The sequence below is a fragment of the Puccinia triticina genome, chromosome 17A (assembly GCF_026914185.1).
Source record: "Puccinia triticina chromosome 17A, complete sequence".
Classification (NCBI taxonomy): domain Eukaryota; kingdom Fungi; phylum Basidiomycota; class Pucciniomycetes; order Pucciniales; family Pucciniaceae; genus Puccinia; species Puccinia triticina.
This window is the reverse complement of record NC_070574.1, coordinates 3,262,879-3,281,723: the sequence shown is the minus strand read 5'-3', so window position 1 is coordinate 3,281,723 and position 18,845 is coordinate 3,262,879. Positions and strand designations below refer to the sequence as shown.

At 46.0% G+C, this 18,845-nt stretch overlaps 5 protein-coding genes across 5 annotated transcripts; 3 read left to right on the top strand and 2 right to left on the bottom strand.

Moving 5' to 3' along the window:
* On the bottom strand, positions 1 to 384 carry PtA15_17A296 (uncharacterized protein; the record flags this gene model as incomplete). The annotated part of the gene is made up of 3 exons (XM_053164397.1): positions 1 to 139; positions 218 to 254; positions 348 to 384. The coding sequence occupies 3 exons, from the start codon at positions 382 to 384 to the stop codon at positions 1 to 3; spliced, it is 213 nt and encodes a 70-aa protein (XP_053028369.1).
* An 889-nt stretch (positions 385 to 1,273) lies between these two features.
* Positions 1,274 to 2,195, top strand: PtA15_17A295 (uncharacterized protein; the record flags this gene model as incomplete). Its single annotated transcript, XM_053164396.1, has 3 exons — positions 1,274 to 1,561; positions 1,654 to 1,757; positions 1,886 to 2,195. 3 exons carry the CDS (start codon positions 1,274 to 1,276, stop codon positions 2,193 to 2,195), a joined length of 702 nt encoding a protein of 233 aa, XP_053028368.1.
* A 2,402-nt stretch (positions 2,196 to 4,597) lies between these two features.
* On the bottom strand, positions 4,598 to 5,532 carry PtA15_17A294 (uncharacterized protein; the record flags this gene model as incomplete). Its single annotated transcript, XM_053164395.1, has 2 exons — positions 4,598 to 5,081; positions 5,144 to 5,532. 2 exons carry the CDS (start codon positions 5,530 to 5,532, stop codon positions 4,598 to 4,600), a joined length of 873 nt encoding a protein of 290 aa, XP_053028367.1.
* A 3,376-nt stretch (positions 5,533 to 8,908) lies between these two features.
* Positions 8,909 to 9,406, top strand: PtA15_17A293 (uncharacterized protein; the record flags this gene model as incomplete). The annotated part of the gene is made up of 2 exons (XM_053164394.1): positions 8,909 to 9,013; positions 9,128 to 9,406. The coding sequence occupies 2 exons, from the start codon at positions 8,909 to 8,911 to the stop codon at positions 9,404 to 9,406; spliced, it is 384 nt and encodes a 127-aa protein (XP_053028366.1).
* A 5,647-nt stretch (positions 9,407 to 15,053) lies between these two features.
* Positions 15,054 to 17,217, top strand: PtA15_17A292 (uncharacterized protein; the record flags this gene model as incomplete). The annotated part of the gene is made up of 10 exons (XM_053164393.1): positions 15,054 to 15,063; positions 15,137 to 15,523; positions 15,599 to 15,670; positions 15,739 to 15,897; positions 15,995 to 16,164; positions 16,249 to 16,368; positions 16,438 to 16,569; positions 16,633 to 16,749; positions 16,813 to 16,953; positions 17,071 to 17,217. 10 exons carry the CDS (start codon positions 15,054 to 15,056, stop codon positions 17,215 to 17,217), a joined length of 1,455 nt encoding a protein of 484 aa, XP_053028365.1.
* Positions 17,218 to 18,845: the final 1,628 nt, after the last annotated feature.

Below are 18,845 nucleotides of genomic sequence, written 5' to 3'. Positions count from 1 at the left end.
TTAGAATCGTCTTGTGCTAGGTTTTTGGAGGGAGATGGGGACCTCGAGCGGGCGGGCGACATGATGAGAAGAAATTATTTGTTCGAGGTCGAAGTCTCTTGAGGTCGATATGAAGGGTAGTTGGGGTGCCGGTAAAAGCCTGGGAAGGCAGCGGAGAGGAGCAATACATCAATTATTTACGACTCGCGAGCAAAGGAAAGAGCAGTCAAGTACATACCAACTGGCAGGTCGATGGAATTGCTTCGATCGGATATCTGTTGGATTTTCGACGTTTTCATTTAACAAGTCGGAAAAATTTATATCAAACAGTTATCCTGTGATACAGATATCAGAAGGAATTTACTCACGATGTGGTTGCGGTTTTATGTTGTGGAGTCGATCCATGTCTTGACCCAGTGAAAATCCGAAGTTGGTGACAATATTGCACCTGTCACAGGGGCCGAGCTGTCACACTCTCTGCAACAGATGTCACGCATATAAACATGCACTCTCGACTGAAAGGGACCATCAAGGCACCGCTGACAAACAATCGATTCAAGGCCGTACAATGGAAAAGTTCTCTACCTGGAGGGTTGGTCTACGGTTATTGATCCCAATGCTATGTGTCATAATTCTTGAATTGGCGCAGGTTACATGAACTAATAAAGATGATTCTTCCTACATCCCCACAGGATCCATCCACTGGATTGGCGCCATTTGTTTACCCACTTCCGCCCCTCTCGACGGTTCAGTTACCGAGGGTAGCTTGGATCCCATTGGCTCCATTGGCGCTCTTCAGAACCGCCTTTCTCGTCATCTTGGGAGTCGTGTTCGTGATTTTTGAGACATCGACCCTGATCTTTTCAGTCAGTAAACTCATCCACTTTGTCTGCCTTGTCTTTCTTGGAAACTCCAAATATTCACATACATTATTATGACGTTAACTCAACTTTGCACTGCAGCTCTTTTCTGTCAAGTTTCATTCAGCCTTTCAATATTATTGTACCGCTGTTTTCGGTCGGATAGCACTCTACCTCATGGGCTTTACTCAACTGCCTTCAGATCCACCCTTTACTCGTCGAAATTCGTAAGTATCCTTTCTTTCGTTCCCCTCAAAAAAAATCCGGACAGTCTTTAAAATGCCGCATCTACTCCAGATCCCAAAAGCTCATTTCTACTCCAGTCCGTCCTGGGGATTTGGTCGTCTGCAACTGGTCTAGCTATGTAGACGTCATTTACCTTGCATATCTGTAAGCTTGGTCAATGTACGCCTCGGTTTCTAAAATTCAAAAACATGAACCACGTCTGGTCGTCTTTTGTCAAAAAAAAGGAAAGAAAAAAGTTGATGCTGAAGGCCCTTTTCAGATATAACCCGATCTTTATCTTACCCGTTGTTAAAGACAGAGTTTCTTCACCAGGTCAAGAATTTCTGGTGTGTGGGTTTGAAAGGAAAAGTATTTTAGAAATGGTATTTCGCACTGGTCATCCACCTAGCCATAACACTACAACATCAATCAAAAGTTTAGCCGAATGCTTGAAAGAATCGAAACGTCTCAGGAGACCTTTGGTTGTCTTTCCGGAGGTGTGCATAAATGTTCCACCCCAAAATAGACATCCATTGTCCACCTCAAGCCTGATTTGTTTTCGGTAACCTTCGCTTACATCGCATCACAGGGAACTACATCTAATAATCGTGCTCTATTAAGATGTCCCAAGTTGAATGAAAGAAGTGTGGGTGAACATAATGGAAAAGTTAGGATGTTTTGCTTGGCAATCAAGTCAGTAAAAAACTTTCCATTGACTGCTCGACATCAAAATTTAGTCCAACCACCAGCATCATGAAGGTCAAAAACTAATTATGTTGATTCCTATCTCTCGTTCTGTTATATTCTGATATGAACTACAGACATGAAACATCGACACCATTCAAGAATTCAATAACAGTGCCGATTCCAAGCTCCCCGCTGAACCTCATGAACATAGTCCAAGCAAATCTGATCCCAATCTTACTGCCTTTTATCATGTCGCCTCGATCGATCCTGGTTCGATTCCCTCGGACGGACTTCATCGAGCTGGATTCTTCTCCTCAAATGATCAACTCTTTCGAGCTCGCCTTCGACCTGATCAGTCAGGTTGCTAAACTCAAACTAACCTCTCAAATCTCTTGTGCAGATAAAAGCGGGTTCCTAATCTACTTGAAATCTAGAAAGTCTTGATATTTTCTCAGTATTTCATTTTCCAGTCTCCTGTACTTGAGAGGGGCTGTCCCATTTTTCGGTGGACGAAAAATTTGGAATAGAATGATTCCCAAATATCAATTTTTTCCAGATGGACTGTTCAGAGTTTTATCATGAACATTCAAGACCCATGAATTAGAAATGTACATTGTAAGGTTGAGTGGTCGCACTGGCTTAGCAGAAAAAACGAAGGCCTCGCCTGATGGAGCGCCTGAAGGAGTCTGTTCTTTCTGGCGATTCAAGGGACTGTACTTCTTGACCCACCCAACAATTTCGCCCGGACTAAAATTTTAGAGCCATCCTTCGAACAGCAACACAAAAGAAAGGTAAGGACAAGGGAGAACGACACCGGAAGAGTGGCTTCCTCAAACTTGGCAGTTTCTGATGTATATCTATGCCTGCCGACTCATGTAAATCACAGCACCTATTCACCAGAATCATGACTCATTCAACTTCCATAGAAAGAAGTACATCAAGATCTGGTCATACCTGAACAATTTGAACAAGCTGAGCTGAAAATTCTTGACGAAAACTGTAGAATCGCTGTCCAAGTGATCATTAGGGCAGTTCAAATGGGTCAATTTAACACCAGTTTAGTGATGCTGACAAAAAAATTTATAAAACTCTATCAAAACAAGAAATTCAGAATCAGTCATTTCTGATCTTTCAAATGGAATCAAAAATGTGAAAATTCAATTCTCAGCATCAGTAAACTGATCATAAAGTTACCAACATGAACTGACTATATGTGGTATCTTTCTCCCCTTGGTTTCCTTATTGCTGGTATTGAAGGTGTCCTTCACCCAACTTCTTAAACAGTTAGTTTGTGAATGAAAAATGTTTGTCAATGAAATATGTGTGTGGTAATGATTTTTTTTTGTAAATGAAAAACAAGAATAAAATAGGGGTAGAGATGTGGATTCCACCTTGGAGAGCAGGTAAAGACTGTATCAATCCCCTGAGGAGGATCCATCCACTGCAAAAAAAAAAACTGGGTCAAACCAAGCTGCCATTGTAACACACCTGGAGGCATAATGGCTTTTTTGGCACATTCACTGTGCATTGAAGCGCAGGTTGAGTCAATGTTTGAGAAATGTTGGAGTAACACCACAAATTGCAAGCTTGCTCAGAGTTTCCACATGTCAACTGCTCACAGTTAACCCAATTTATTTTGTAGTGATTGTTGATTAGTTGGTCCAGACTGTACCTACCCACCACTGATTATCCTATTGGCAAGATTCTTTACCTGCTTGGCAAGGAGGATGTCTGCTCTTCTTGGTATTGTAATAATTCTTTGGGGCCCTTTGCATTTTAAGTACCCAATGTTTTGTGAGGCGCGCACAAGGAGGCTCTTTCTGCACATATAGTCAAGGTGTATCAAAATGTTCTGTTTTGGGAAAGCACTTAAAACACTACCAACAAACTAAGGCCCCATTTGGAGCCAATATAATTGTGCAATATAATCTGGAATTTTGTGACATCTGATCAAGTTTTGGCGGACCTGATCAGATGCCACATAGGATGTCAGGCAAAAAAAACTCATATATTGCTTGGATTATGTCGGCTCCAAACGGGGCCTAAATATTCTCATAGAAAGGGATATATTAGGCCCTGTTTGGCAGCATGATTATTATGCAATGAATAATCTTGCCATGTCCCCCTACATTGTGCAAGACACTACTTTTCCGCCTGATCTTTTGGAAGTAAACTGCCAAGCCTTATGAGGGTTTACTTTCAAAAGATTATCCTAAAAAGACATGTTTTACCACATGTAATGTAGCCTGTTTCCTAGTATTACGCTGTGTAATATGACGCTGCCAAACAGGGCCTTACTCATGCACATTACTGGGTAATAGGCAAGCTAAAATGGATGGAAAAGAGGGCAGACATGACTTTTTTCAGGGATGAAAAGCGGTGTGTATATTAAAAGCCAACATGATTTCTGGTAGCCCAATTGAATTACAAACTCTGAAAGAGTTCTCAACAAGTGAATGCCAACACAACTTTGACAAAAAAAAACAACACAATCAAACTGGAAAGATGATTAAAGAAAGCATAAAGAAGTGATACAAGTTATAACGCATGAGATGAAAGGTTGGACATGGCTTCTGTATCGTAAAACAAAGGAGTGTAGTGTGAGGCGGATTTCCCGAGTAATAATATTCCTCATATGATGAACATTGAATGGTTGTGTGGAAGGAGTGGCATGAGATGGCTGGAAGTTTTTGAAGTAATTATGAATATATTCAGGCAGGGTATATTTCCAGTGACAGGGTAAATTGACTTGCGTTCAGAGCAAGCCCTACTTAGAAGGGTACGATAAGGCGAAATCCAAAGATTGTAACGAAAGAGAAATACACCTAATGACCGGGGGGATGTGATCACAATTGAGGGAAAGGTATTTGAGTGCTATCTTCAGTTCGCGAGGAGTAGTTGGTGCGGCTGCCAAGCGTAGTTGGATCAGAAACTCGGCGTGTAAAATGTTGAGGCCGATAGGTGAGTGTTGGGCTGGGGGACATCCTAGTGCTAGCCATCGTATAGTTCCGAACTGGGTAGGGCTGTATGACAGGTGAATTCTTCATCCACTTGGAATTCCATTCGTTGAAATCGAATTTGGACAGCCGATCAATGTTGGGCAGGCATACGCTATCAGGCAAGGTCAAAACGGGATCTTCGATATGGCTTGCATTCAAATGGATCGGTTCGGTATGATTGCTCTGAACAGAGCTCCTAAGTGTGCTACAATCGGCTTGAGAAGAGGTGGAGAAACTGCCAAAACGAGCGACTCGCGGGGTAGGAGGCGCAAAAGGATCATCAGAGTAGCTCTGACGGCGGTTGTAAAACTGATCTTCTCCTTCTTCCTGGCTGTGTGGATAGCAAATGGATCAATAGCAATTCTGGCACTAACGAGAAACGTGGGTACTCACATTGTCAAACTCATATTTGAACTGATCTCACCAAATTTGGTGCGTGGATCGGCCGCCGGGGTAGGTGACGAACATTCAATTGTTGGAGGGCATTCTTCCATGGGATACGATGTTTGTGAGGACTTCAATGTATGGCAAAAGTTGACGACGCTAGTGACGCTGCACCAGGACAAAACTGAAGACCGGGATTTCTTGCCTGACTTGTTGCTGTCATTAGTTCTAGTCCTTCTAGGGGCTGCCGAGTTTGATGGTAGCTTGGGCTCGATTTCCTTGAAAGCCGAACTTGCCTCTAAGTCTGGGGGGTTAGATATATCGTTTTCTAAGGGCTGATCGTCATTGGATGTATCCGACTTCTGACTTCGCCCAAGACAACATGATAAGAAGAACATTCTGGGCGCTGATGTGAGATGATGAGATGGACTTCGATTCAGGCCTGCTGAGTTGATCAAAATCCAACAATGTCAATGATGATAAGTAAATTTGAAGTTGAGATACAGAGTTTTGTGATCGTGTGTAAATGCTTGAGCGGAGGAAGGAAGAGAAAAGGCACACATACACTCAGCCTAGAATAGAAATGCCTTGATAATGAGTGGGAATTCGAGTAAAAAGAAGCCTCGATACTGTGTGGGTGGGTATCTTGTAGATATGTGTTCGACGGCTTGCAGGATGGTACTATACAAGATGAAGGATACGCCTGAATCTCTCTCGATAGATGTGGGTAGAAAAACCGAAAATTACCCGGAAGCTTCACAAAGTGGCGTCGAATTAACTTGATTCTGGGTAGAAAGCAAGAGTAAGGTTCATGCTACAAAACCGGTTGGTCAAATTTCTACTGGTTGCCGGTGGAAGAGATTGAGTCAAGCGTCAAAGACATGGAAACAGCACCTCGCCTGAATATGGGGGAATTCACCTCTAGCCCGTGATGAAGCAGTGAATGTACATATGCTGATGTAGGCTGACTGCATGTGCATGCAACCAGAAGGTGGCCGCACGTTACTCCTTGCTGGATCTTGAGGTGACGGAGCTCAATCTTATTCGGTGTTTTCCTTCACTAGCCTTGATCGGACGGTTGAGTCCCAGGCTCCATGGGAGGGGAAGCCGGCCAGTGCGGGCTGCATGTTTCGCGATCTCAGCTTTCCGGAGGGAAAGAACTCATCAAGATTGGACTAGTGCTAGACTGGATAGAATATGTATCGAAGTCCATTAATTCTGTTTGCGGCGGCATCTTCTGAATGAGTGGTGAGCTCAGGACCCTAACTTAACAAAGTCCCTCCTCTGCGGGGCTGAGTAGGGAGCAGAGTGCCGCCGACCGGACTTAGACCCAAAGCGGGGGTGCTCGCCTGAGACCATCAGGCAAAATCCTGGTTCAACTTTGAGAGCTTGTAGCTCGCTCGTTATGCGAGCTACATATGAGGTCCCGAGCATCGACAGATGCACCTGCACCTCATCTTCCTTCCTGTCAGCTCAGATTTTCAAAGGAAAAAGTATAGCAGACAAGCAAAGCCGAAATAAGAGAAACAAAAACTTGACCTGCACAGGCCTGCGGGGCCAGGCACCGCCTGTGAAGACCGCTGTCTTGAGTTTGGGTGGGCTTTACAAAAATTTATCGAAAAAAACTTGGAAAATGTGATGTTGATGTGATGAGCTCAAAAAATCAACAAAGTATAAAGCAGCTTAAGTTCCGATAATGGGGGGGGGCAGCGTTGAAGCTGCAGGCTACAAAATTCAAAGAGTGATTTTCCATCACTTTTTGGTGGGTGGTCAATCTCCCACCCAAACAGTTGCTTTAGCCATAAGAGCATTTCCACCGCGGGCCCTACACCATGGGTGAAGCGCGTCGAAATTATTTCGATCGCCCACCAAAATGCTTTTGATTGGCCCGCCTGCAAGGGCGGACCGTCCATTGACGGTCGGCGATTCTCCAGAAAGGAAACCAGCGGTTTACTGGATGGGATTCCGAATTTATTTCGGATTGCCAACCCCATTCCGAATTGCTTTCAATAGCTATTCGGAATGGTGACGGGTTGGCGCGGTCTGCTGAAGGCTCGAAAATGCGAGTGGGCAACTGGTCAAACAAAAGGGGAACCGAACCAGCACCATCTGGCTGATCCACCCCACAGGAGCTGCTTGACCACTATGCTAGACACACCATGCAGTCAGGTGTGTGATTAGTGGATATAAGGCTGCATTTGTGGGGCTTGCCCGGTCGTATACAAAACTATTGCGGGGAAAATCCAGGAAAGAAACCGGAATGAGATTCCGGTCTGTTTCCTGGAATGAAGTCAAATGAATTCCCACTTCATTCCGGCGCGGACCCATCTTTTCAGGTTTGGGTTTAACCCGAATTGCGATTGGAATGATTCCGGTCCTTTGACCACACCGGAAGCATTCCAATTGCTTTTTGGTTTTTCTTGCCCTCCAGTATTTTTACTGGATTCAAACTTTAAAACTTCACCTGTGGTGTAAATCGGGGCCCTAGTTGGAAATTTCAGGAGTTTACCGCCTCAACCCGACCCACCGCGGGCGCTATTTGCGTCGAAAATTTACGGCCGTCCCTAAATATCGACCTCGAGTCCCTACATGTAGGGACTCACTACGTAAGAGCATTTCCACCGCGGGCCCTAAATCGGGGCCCTAGTTGGAAATTTCAGGAGTTTACCGCCTCAACCCGACCCACCGCGGGCGCTATTTGCGTCGAAAATTTACGGCCGTCCCTAAATATCGACCTCGAGTCCCTACATGTAGGGACTCACTAGGGACTCATTCACCCCCACGTCAACTCCCTTTCACACACCAAACTCCTCATGAAACTACAGCTCACACCCCCGAATGTACAATCCCTTCACGTGATGGCCAAGTCAGGCCGGCCATCAAGAGGTACTCCCCTCAATGGCCCGTTTGTTCCGGTCATCGAGAGGAGTACATTCTCCCCTCGATGGCCGGTTCCTTCTGGTCATCGAGAGGAGTACATACTCCCTTTGATGGCCGGTTCCTCTGGTCATCGAGAGGAGTACATACTCCCCTTGATGTCCGGTTCCTTTCGGTCATCAAGAGGATACTCCCCATATTGATGACCGGAACAAACTGGTCTGTTCTGATCATTGAGGGGAGTTGGCCGGTTCGTTCCAATTATCGAGGGGAGTATATACTCCCCACGATGACCGGAACAACCCGGATTGTTCCGACCTCATCGAGGGAGGTACATATTTACTCCCCTTGATGCCTGGTTCGTTCCAGTTATCAAGAGGGGTATATACTCCCCACGATGACCGGAACGACCCGCTTTGTTCCGATCATCAACAAGAGAACTCCCTTTGATAACCGGGTGGATTTGACGGGGGAGTGGACCGGGGGCGACACATGCCTTTCATGACTTTTTACAGACTCTCGCGGTGTATGCCGCAGCAGTTTGGGGCGCTAAAACTGGCTGCGCACTGCCAGAGATCATATTTTAGCGCCCCGAAAATACCGCCCGCGGTGGAAATGCTCTAAGTCCCTCCCTGCGGGAGGGGTGGCTTCGCCACCAGCCAAACTTACACGGCGGTTGCACGATTTTAGGTTTCGCCCGTCAAATTGACGCGGGGTGGAAGCCACCAGCAAATTGACCCCCGTGCTGTCAAATTGCCGCCAATCTGACCACGCCCCCGCCAGCCCTCAAGATTGAGTCAATCTCCCTCGACTTGGGGCAAGTTATGTTAACTTGCCCGGTCGATTTGGCGGCAAACATGCCTTGACCAATCAAACACCGGCGGGCATAGCGGCAATATGCCGTCAAGAAGCTTTGACCGCCAGGAAGCCGGCAAGCAGCGCTCCTCAAATCATCAAGTTCAGCTTTGCCATCCTCGGTCACCTCATCCTTGCTCTAATCTGGTAAGTCCCCCTCCTTTGTCTTCACTCACTTGCCATTCCCTCAACTTCAACTCAGTCTTCATCCTTGCCCTGATCTCCATTCCCCTCGTCTTGTTCACCAGTTGATTTTCAAAGAGCAGAGGCGTCCGCCTCGGCCAGAACCTCCGGCTTGCTAACCAGACTCCACCTGCGCGCTTGTTGATCGTCCGTCTGGTATCTGTATACGCTTGGATCGATTGCGCTCATGTCCCAACACAACAAGGAAGGAGTATATCAACCAATACATTGATTGGGCTGAACTACCCACACCGAGGCACTGGCTGGCGGGGCAACAAGGTCGAGGATGGGGCGCTCCGCAAGCCGCGGAAGTGTGTAAAGATGCTCAACAGCCAGCAGATCCCAACGCTCTTCTGAACCCTCTGGCGGCCCCGGTTCTGATGGACGGATGCCCGTGTTGCAAGCGGAAGAGCAAACTCAGCTCCGTGGAACTCGGTCTTGGTCTCTACAAAGGTACTGCTTCATCCCCTTTGTCTTGCTTTCTGTCCTCTCATTGTTGTTGTGTGTATATATAAAAATGTCCTTACCCCTTCCCCCCCCCCCCCCCCCCATCCCGGGACCGCCGCTGCTGTTGCACAAGTTGAAAATTCTTGATATTTCTAATGTAAATCCTCGCGCCCACTTTCCAAAGCAAAGAATACATGTTATATTGATGCAGTAAAATAAGTTTCACAAGCCAGTTTCTCTCTTTTTCTCCAGAACCACAAGAAATGCTAGACTCCAAACCCAAAGACAAAGTTTTAGTGATTTGATTTTTGGTTTAAATAATTATAAAGACCATTGCCCAATGACTGAAATAAAAGTGCCCATTTATGAGATAGAATTTTTCCACAAACACAATAATTTAAACATATACTCCCAACCCATTTTTTTTCTACATCTGCAGCAAAGGGTATACTCAAAGAGTTATTTTGATGATTTTATGATTTTTTTCAGTCAAAATCAATTTCTTGCTGACAACTGAAATGCTTGGGGCATTAGGTTTTTTTATCCTGGATCAGCTTTCATGCAGGAACTTCCATATGTAGGGGGTTAAATTGAATCTCCAGTAGTGCTGCCCCCTGGGGGGCCATATAGTCCAGTCATGGAGCTGGTGCTGCCCGCTGGTGGGGCATACAAGCCTCTGATGGAGCCAATTGAACTTCTGGATGAAGACCGGTACATTGAATTTCCAGTGGTGCTACCCACTGGGGGGGCATTGAATCCACCCATTGAGTTGGGTGGGTAGATTGGTTGCCCCATCCTAAGAGAACTTCTGGATGAAGACCGGTACATTGAATTTCCAGTGGTGCTACCCACTGGGGGGGGCATTGAATCCACCCATTGAGTTGGGTGGGTAGATTGGTTGCCCCATCCTAAGAGAACTTCTGGATGAAGACCAGTACATTGAATTTCCAGTGGTGCTACCCACTGGGGGGGCATCAAATCCACCCATTGAGTTGGGTGGGTACATTGGTTGCCCCATCCCAAGAGAACTTCTGGATGAAGACTGGTACATTGAATTTCCAGTGGTGCTACCCACTGGGGGCGCATTGAATCCTCCCATTGAGTTGGGTGGGTACATTGGTTGCCCCATCCCAAGAGAACTTCTGGATGAAGACCGGTACATTGAATTTCCAGTGGTGCTACCCACTGGGGGGGCATTGGATCCTCCCATTGAGTTGGGGGGGGGGGTACATTGGTTGAGGATGGTAGACTTAATTTCCCATAGTGTTGGCTGCTGGGGAGGCATGCAATTGACCAATTTGGTTTGATGCATACCCATATTCATTATTTAGAGGTGGCCTTAGATCTGGCCTTGGATCTGTAAACATATCTGCTTGGCCACCGCTTGGCATAGTATAGAGATCATGACCATGTGGCTCTGGATTTATCTGGTTAAATAGGTTGGGGGGTTGTTGTTGATGGAATGATTGTGCAGAATTGCTTCTGCCCCTCTGAGGAGTTTGGGGTTGAACGGATTTTCTTCTTGAGTCAATATGCTGGTGTTGACGGAAAAATCTTTCTTCTTCTTTGTCTGGGAGATTTCTTTCCGACTTCCATTTGTCAAGTCCTTTTCTAATTGCTTCAGCAAATTCTCTGCCAGGGACTGGTTCCAGGGGTACTTGTGAAAGTCTTCTGTGAATGTCTGAAGAATGAAATGAGCACATATTCAGAATGAACGATTCAGTTGGGTTGTGGTCCACCATGTATCTTGCAGGATTGCCCTCATGGGTATCATTCTGTTTCCTGGAACTTAATTTAACTCGACACCCACCATCATGGCAGTTGTGCTGCACATTGAGGCATTCCATTATGTCCTGTAATTAATTTGAATGTGAGAAATGAATTAGCTTGTGGATTATATGTCATTGGATGCTGCACAAGAAATTGGCATACCTTGGGTGAACATGCATGGTTTTTATTGGTCCTTGTAAGGATCCTCATCTGGTAGTATTCAGAGACATTTGATCTTTCAAACTTGTTAATCTGCATGCAGTAGATGTTTCTCTTGGGGCCAACCCCATTTCTTGATGAGACTTTCCAGATAGAATGAATTTGGCCAATGATTGATGGCTTATCCCTTGGACGCCTAAGCCATACAAAAGACCCTTTTCTTACACTTCTTTTATCATCCAACTTTAGGCAGCATTCTTGATTGAACTGGTGGTTGGGATATTTATCACTGACTTCCTTAGGAACAGCAACTCTGTCCGATTTGGGCAGCTTGGCCTGTGAAATATATGGGAAGTCCTCACCTGACCCATAAATACTTGAATGGACATAGCCGATAGATTGTTGTATATCTTCCATTTGAAATATTCTTTTCAATTGTGAAGATGCTTGAAAATATATATTCTTGATATGATCCCAAAGATATGCGCCAGACAGTATTGCCCTCAGACATTGAAAATTGCTAAATGATACTGCCAAATCCTTTCCAGGATGCTGCCTATTTGAGTGAACTGAAGCATTTCTGAGTATGCTGTTGAAGCTCTCAAACTTTTTGGTCGCAAAAAGGCTGGCTGGACCAAATCGTGCAATGGAATGTATCAGGTGTATCAACATATGAAACTTTGGCTTGTTGACCCATCTAGCATTGCACTTCATGAGCTGTAATAATAAGTGATCAACTAATATCTCTAATTGATCCAGGTACACTTCCATGTCAGGAATGTGTGTCTGGAAGATATAGGGTGCCATCCTGCACAGTGCACGCCATAATTCTCTCTGCTGTTCATCCATAAACTGGAAGAAAACAAAAGGTGCACATTGAAGTATAATCTTGAAGTCTTTTCCAACCATGCTTTTGTGATGCTTGTACAAGTATGCGGCATCTATGGCAGGGAGGTCAAGTGAATTAGTGATAAATGATTGCCATGCTCCAAGGAGATCATTGACCTGACGGGGCTTGATAGTGTTGCTGAGGAAATCTATGGCAATGTATTTGATGATACCCAACAGTACAACATGCAAAACCTCGACAGGGGTATCATGGCATCCGTCAAAACCTGATACAGAAATAAAGTCAGTCTTAAGCCCATTGTGGATGACTGATATGTTGTCAAAGTCTTACCCAGCAATTGCAAGAATGGGTTAAAGAGTTTATGGTGTTGATGTTCAGCAAGAGCCATTATCTTTTCAACTTCATCTTTCCTATTCCTATCTTTTAGTATATCTACAAATGCCTTATTTATCACATCTTGGACTCCTAAGGATTTGGATTCAGTTCTATATGCATCTTTGGATTTCTTCAATGCTGTTTCCCACATTTTATGAGAGCGCTCAATGGTCTCATTCCAGTCTCTATAATCCACCACATCCTTCATAATGTGAAGCATCTTTATCAGTCAATATTTTAGGAAATTCATGCCATATATGGGAATCAGCTATGTACCCTGTTACCCAATGAGTCCATTCCCAAAAACTGATAGATGTAATCCTCTCCTGATTTATCAGCCCGCTTTTCCACCCCTAAATGGCATATGCGGCAAGGGTTCAATGAAGCACCAGGAAGAGGCGTGTTGGTAATCTCTGCATGCATGGGTGAATCCCCTAGGAAACAAAGTACCACTGTGGTAACAAAAACCTCTTGTTGCAATTTGCAGTCAAATTCAACACATCCATTGGTAGTCATATCACTGGAAAAAAGGAGCAAACATTCAGCCAACGTTTTGATATAATTCTGATTTGATAGAAGATTGATAACGTACTTCAGCTCATCAACTATTTGATCAGCCAATTCCAACGGCCCTGCTGTATTAGATTTTGAGAGGAAGTGACAATTATACTGTTGATTTGATACCTTGGGAGGAAGACCTGCAAGTGTGAAATAATAGCTGATGTGCTTATTCCACTTTTTGGATTGGTTACCTGAGGTATCATCACAATACAGGGCAATTGGAACATGTCTAATAATCCTATTACCAGACTTCTCCCGCCATTCATTTGGTAAAGAAATTGGTGTGAAAGACCCATGATCCTCCTCTGCCAAAAAATCAAAAATCAATAATCAGTAATTCCTCCACACTATCATTAAATGCCCCAGATAAAGAGATCACCCCATAATTTGTTCTTGCACACAGATGACAATGGTTCGTCACCCCACATGCATATTTCAAAATAATTCAATGCGAAATCTTCGCAGTTTATGGAAATCAACTTTGATGATTTATATGGTAGGTATTTAGGTATTATAATCTTGAATTTTTTCTTGTGTGGCAAACCTTCATGCCTCGGTTTGACACATTTGGCATATAATTTACCATCTTCTTTTTGGTAAAAGTATATAGGTACCACCATAACCCCTGATTGTAACTGACATGGTTCATAGATTTAATAATGTTTTTTGTTTATGGCAACCATTGGAGCACAATATTCACGAGCAAGGGCCTCGCGCCACTTGTAACTCTGGGACAATTTGTATATGCTTTTCCCACCTGAATCTACAGGGTAAAAATCTAAGTGGGGGGTCACATATGGATTTGCCAAATCCTACAGAGAAGATGGTCCATGATTAATTGATGATTTTAACTCTAATGAGATTGATTCAGACTCACTAGAGATATAACCTTTTTGACACTCAGGGAATAGCATTGGTTCTTGAAGACACTCTCTCTTTGGTTGGGTTCCATGTTAAGCATGGACCTGATGTTCTTCTTAGTCCGCCATATAGAGGTCCAATGGCGAAGTTTCATCCCACAGAGCTCAATGAGTGATTTGACTTTATCATATTGTGTGCGTGATAGGATGTTATGCATGTAACCCGCCAGAAGAACTGACACAAGTGGCTGGGCCGCAGAAATGAAATTAAACCCCCCATCAGTGTTTGTGACCCCCGCGGGCACAAAGGTGCCGGCTTCACCGGACTTGTCTTTGCTCACCACCAAACCCGCAAAGGGGAACCATCCTGCATCTTCTTCTTCGCCATCGCCATCGCCATTGCCATCCTCCCCATCCGGTTCTCCTTGGTCGCCTTGTTCATACGGATTTCCCGGCTGGAAAATATCAATCACCTCTTGCCCAATCATCGGGCCGTCTTTGTGGCTACTTTCACTCGAACTTGTCTGATCTCCCTTGGACACATCACCAGTATTGTCCATTATAAATTCATCATTCACTGAATCATGCTGATTGTGTGGTTGATCAAAATGCTCCATTTCATACAGATCAATATTCTCGACCGCGTTGACTGTCTCAGGTTTGTCAATTTGACGGGTCATCAAACGCTCTCCTCTGAACCCTGGCCGCAAATGATCCGGAAGATTTGATATATGTGTTGGCAGCATTGAATGAGCTACCGTTGAAAACATCGAACGACCGCCGCAATACCTGCATAGCCATTTTGGTCTGAGTTCAGAAGACTCCAACTTCTTGAAAACTAGTACGTCGTTCGTCAAATTAACCATCCGAATAACCACATTTCAATACTAATTAAAAGCACGTACCTCTCCGATCAATTTGGAATGCTCCGTTTGGATCCATCCCAATATTGGTGATTGTTTGCAGCTCGGCAAAGAGCAAGATGCACCTTGGTAAGCACAAATGAGCCAGGCGTATAGGGTATATAAAAACCTCTGATTACTGACTGGCGGTATCAATCCTCAGGAAAAAATAGTTACCAAGGCCATGACTTGTTTCAATCCCTACTACCCGCATATTTCCACCTCTGTTTTGTATCAGCTCCTGCCACTCCTGCGCCTGCCAATACACGCTTGCCTAGCCACAAAAATTCCGTACACATTATGCGACTACCATCTTCGACATTACCTCCCCCCTTGGGCTCCCAACCCATCCGTATCAACAGCCATGAAGTGGAAGAAACAGCTCCCGCGGGTCGTGTGTCACGGGCGAAGCGACCACGTCAAAGCTCAGCTATTGTGCGTACCCCCCAAGTCCCAAGTGTGCACGGTCAAGGTCAATCCAATCCTCCTCCAAACATTACCCCAAGTCGAGTGATTGTTGAAACCCTAGCGAGCCAGCCCCATGTGACAGGTATGGAGATTTTGCAGATATGTACATCACTCGCAAACACAACCAAAAGACAAAACTGACATATATTTGGCGCAGATATCAATCAACCTCCTATCACCCCTCAGCAACTGGTCCCTAACGTTGGAGGCGAGGCACCCATGATGCTTGGTAAATTACGGATCTTGTAGTTATCTCAATGACCCGTTGCAGAGGCTTACCAGCAGATCCGTCCTCAGATCCGCAGTTTCAACCCCCAAACTTCACCCCCAACCCAATTCCCGTCATCACACCCAGTCGCATCATCAACAGTGATGATACTTATGTAACCCAAATGCCCACCATCACCCCCAGTCGGATCATCCACGGCGATGACAGTAATGTAGGAACTCCACTGAGTAAGCTACCCCCCAACTCGATCTACTGGATAGAATAGAGCTCTGATTAGTATCATTGCTCCTTTGCCCCCATTTATTGTAGCTCGTGGCGACTGAGGTGTGGCCGCAAGACAAATGCGGCAGGATACCAGTCAATTGCACCTTCCGCCCCCCGAACCGAGGTCGGAAGACAACAACGAGTCTGGAAGTGATCACCAATTGTCGGACGAAGAAGCCTACAGCGTCTATGGAAGCATAGACGGCTTCATTAGACCCCCGCTAAGCATGGTCCCGTGAGATGACCAGCAAGATCCAGCGCCACAAACCCCCTTGGAAGCACAATCTCCTGCCCCACCGCAACCTCATCCACAGCCAAATCCTGCCCCCCGACGCCACACTCAGAAGGTGGCGACACATCCCCTTGTTGAATCACTGCTTGCGTTGGCCCAGCTTTCCAAGGGTGATTTGCAGTTGGCTAGGCAGATGTTTAATGTATGTACCAGCTTCCCTCTCTTCTCCGCTGTTTCTCTACTGACCATGTTTTTTACTTACAATCCTCAGGCGCCCAAAGAAATCCGATGGCAATTACAGGTCGTTATGTGGCTCAAACAGCGAGCGACACCTCCAGCACCCGCTGCCCACGTTGCAGGCAATGGTGCTCCAAGCGCACACATTTATGGGACGCTCATCAGGGTATGTTGTCGGCTGACTAGGAAGACTGTGGTCAAGCTGATAATCTTCCCTTTCCCCAACTAGACAAGTGTGCGCCAGAGGGTCCGTGAAATACTGCTGACACACACATTGGAGTCATACAGCCGCCTGCAATCACTCCACAGGCACCCGTTTGTTCACTCACCTCTTCCACTGGTCAAGGTGCGAGGTTTTTCTTTTTTCTTTTTTGGTGTGAGATTATCTAGCTGACACCCAATCGGCTAGGCCTACGTTCTTGAACAACCCGCCGCATTCCAAAGGCAAACTCTGCCTCCTGGACTTCCTCAAAACAACAACACAATGTCGATTCTGCTAACCTTTCTGCGAGCAATTGTGAAGCATGAGAGAACTCATCTTTGGAACTTAGTAAGTCCCCGATTTCCCCAACCCCCCCCCCCACACCCACTTTTTTTGATTCCCCCCCCCCCCCCACCCACCTTTTTCAACTGACATGGCCATTTTCCTCCCTCACCCATCACTCAGCTCCTTATGAATGTCCGGCAGGAGTCTCAGGTCCGCGAACTTGGCCCAGTCCCCAAACTTCTCAAGCTGATCTATCAAATAGATCGGCAATTCCAGCCCCAAGCGGCTATGCGAGCACCTGAGGATATTCAAGCAGACCTCCATTGAGGGGTGAGGGTAAGAATTGCTATGCTTCGGATCATAACCATCCATCACCTCGTTCACCAAGCTCCCGGTGACATGCGATCCCAATCGGACCTTATTGACAACCATCTGGAGGCGGTGCGGGAGAAGACTCGTATTCAGATAGCCGCGTAAGTAGTCATCCAGCAGCTCATCCAATGGGCCAATGGGCGCGCTAACCACTGCCTTGCAAATTGTAGGCACGCCAGACTTATATTGCGCCGTGACCGGGAGCTATTCCCCGGTGACGTGATGTTTGCAGATGTCCCACTTGAATTGGTCCAGATCCCAAACCCAGTTGAGACTGATGTCAAAGCCCAAGCAATGGCGGCTCAACTTGGACCTAATCCGACAATTGCCGAGATCGACGAGTCAGTTCCAAGAGAAGTTGCCCTAGGCGACTAGGATCATCCCTCCCCCTTGATCTCTCCATTATGCCTGTCTCTCTTCCCCCTCCGTTCTTCTTCTCTCTCCTCTAAATCACTATCCGTCTGTTTCACTGTCTATTGCTTGCTGCTTTCAAAAAAAAAGAAGAAAAAAAAAAAAAAAACAGAAAAGGCAAAAAAAGCAGAAAAAATACACAAAATTGTAAAGCCACAAAAAACCATATAAACATGCAATGATAACAAAAAAATAGCCCTGGTGGCCTGGATAACTTGGTCTGACTTCTGTCAGACTCCCCTGTGAGTGCTCCCGATGGGACCGAGTCAAAATCGATCGACTGAAACGGTTGTGAGGTGGTGTAGCAAGCAAGACCAGATTGATTGAGCCTGTTTTTGACTGGGTGAGGTGAATAGTCGACAATTTGCCGGTGGTTTGCCCGTCAGGGCGGTCGAACGTCCCTGTCCGCTGATCTTGTGGGGCTCTGGTTTGCTCGGCAATTTGACCAAATGGTCAAATCGGCGTTAGGTTTGACCAACATTTGACTGAATGTGGGCGGTCAGGGAGGTTGGCGCTTCGACGGCGTGTTTGTCGGCTGACCGGAGGCCTGTTTTTTGGCCGTCAACGGCCGCAGAGCGAGGTGCGTCAAATTGACGACCAAACTTCCGGCATTTTTGACGGCGCCCCGCAACTGCTGTGTAAGCTCCACCCAAATGAGTCACCCCCCGGACCACCACCCGAACTCTGAACTCCGACCTCCCACATGGGGAGGGACTTTGATAAGTTAGCTCAGGACCCCGTTGCAGATATTTACCCGCCAAGCTCCCGACTGCGCTTTGCCTCAGTCTCAAGTTGAATCAGTGCGCTGTGACCCACCAAACATTAGGCTTGATACACCGGGCAACTGGGACATTGGCCCAACATGTGCTTTGATGGTTGGGCTAACCGAACACTCTGGCTTGGTGACCTATGTGGGTCCACTGCAACCACAACATCCCCAAAGGGGCATGGTGGGTCAAAAGTTGGCAAACTTGTGAAGTCCCTCTTCTGCGGGGGGGGGGGGGGGGCGGGCAGCCCTGGTCGCCCAAAGGAGGAACTTGAGTCTAAAACCGACTTACAACCAGACTTAACCAAGCCTCTCTGGAGGAGAGCCCCGCAGGGTCTCTGTCTCACAGAGAGAAGGAAGGACTGACTAAGTTCGACTTACAACCGCGTCACGGTTGGCCAGTTTT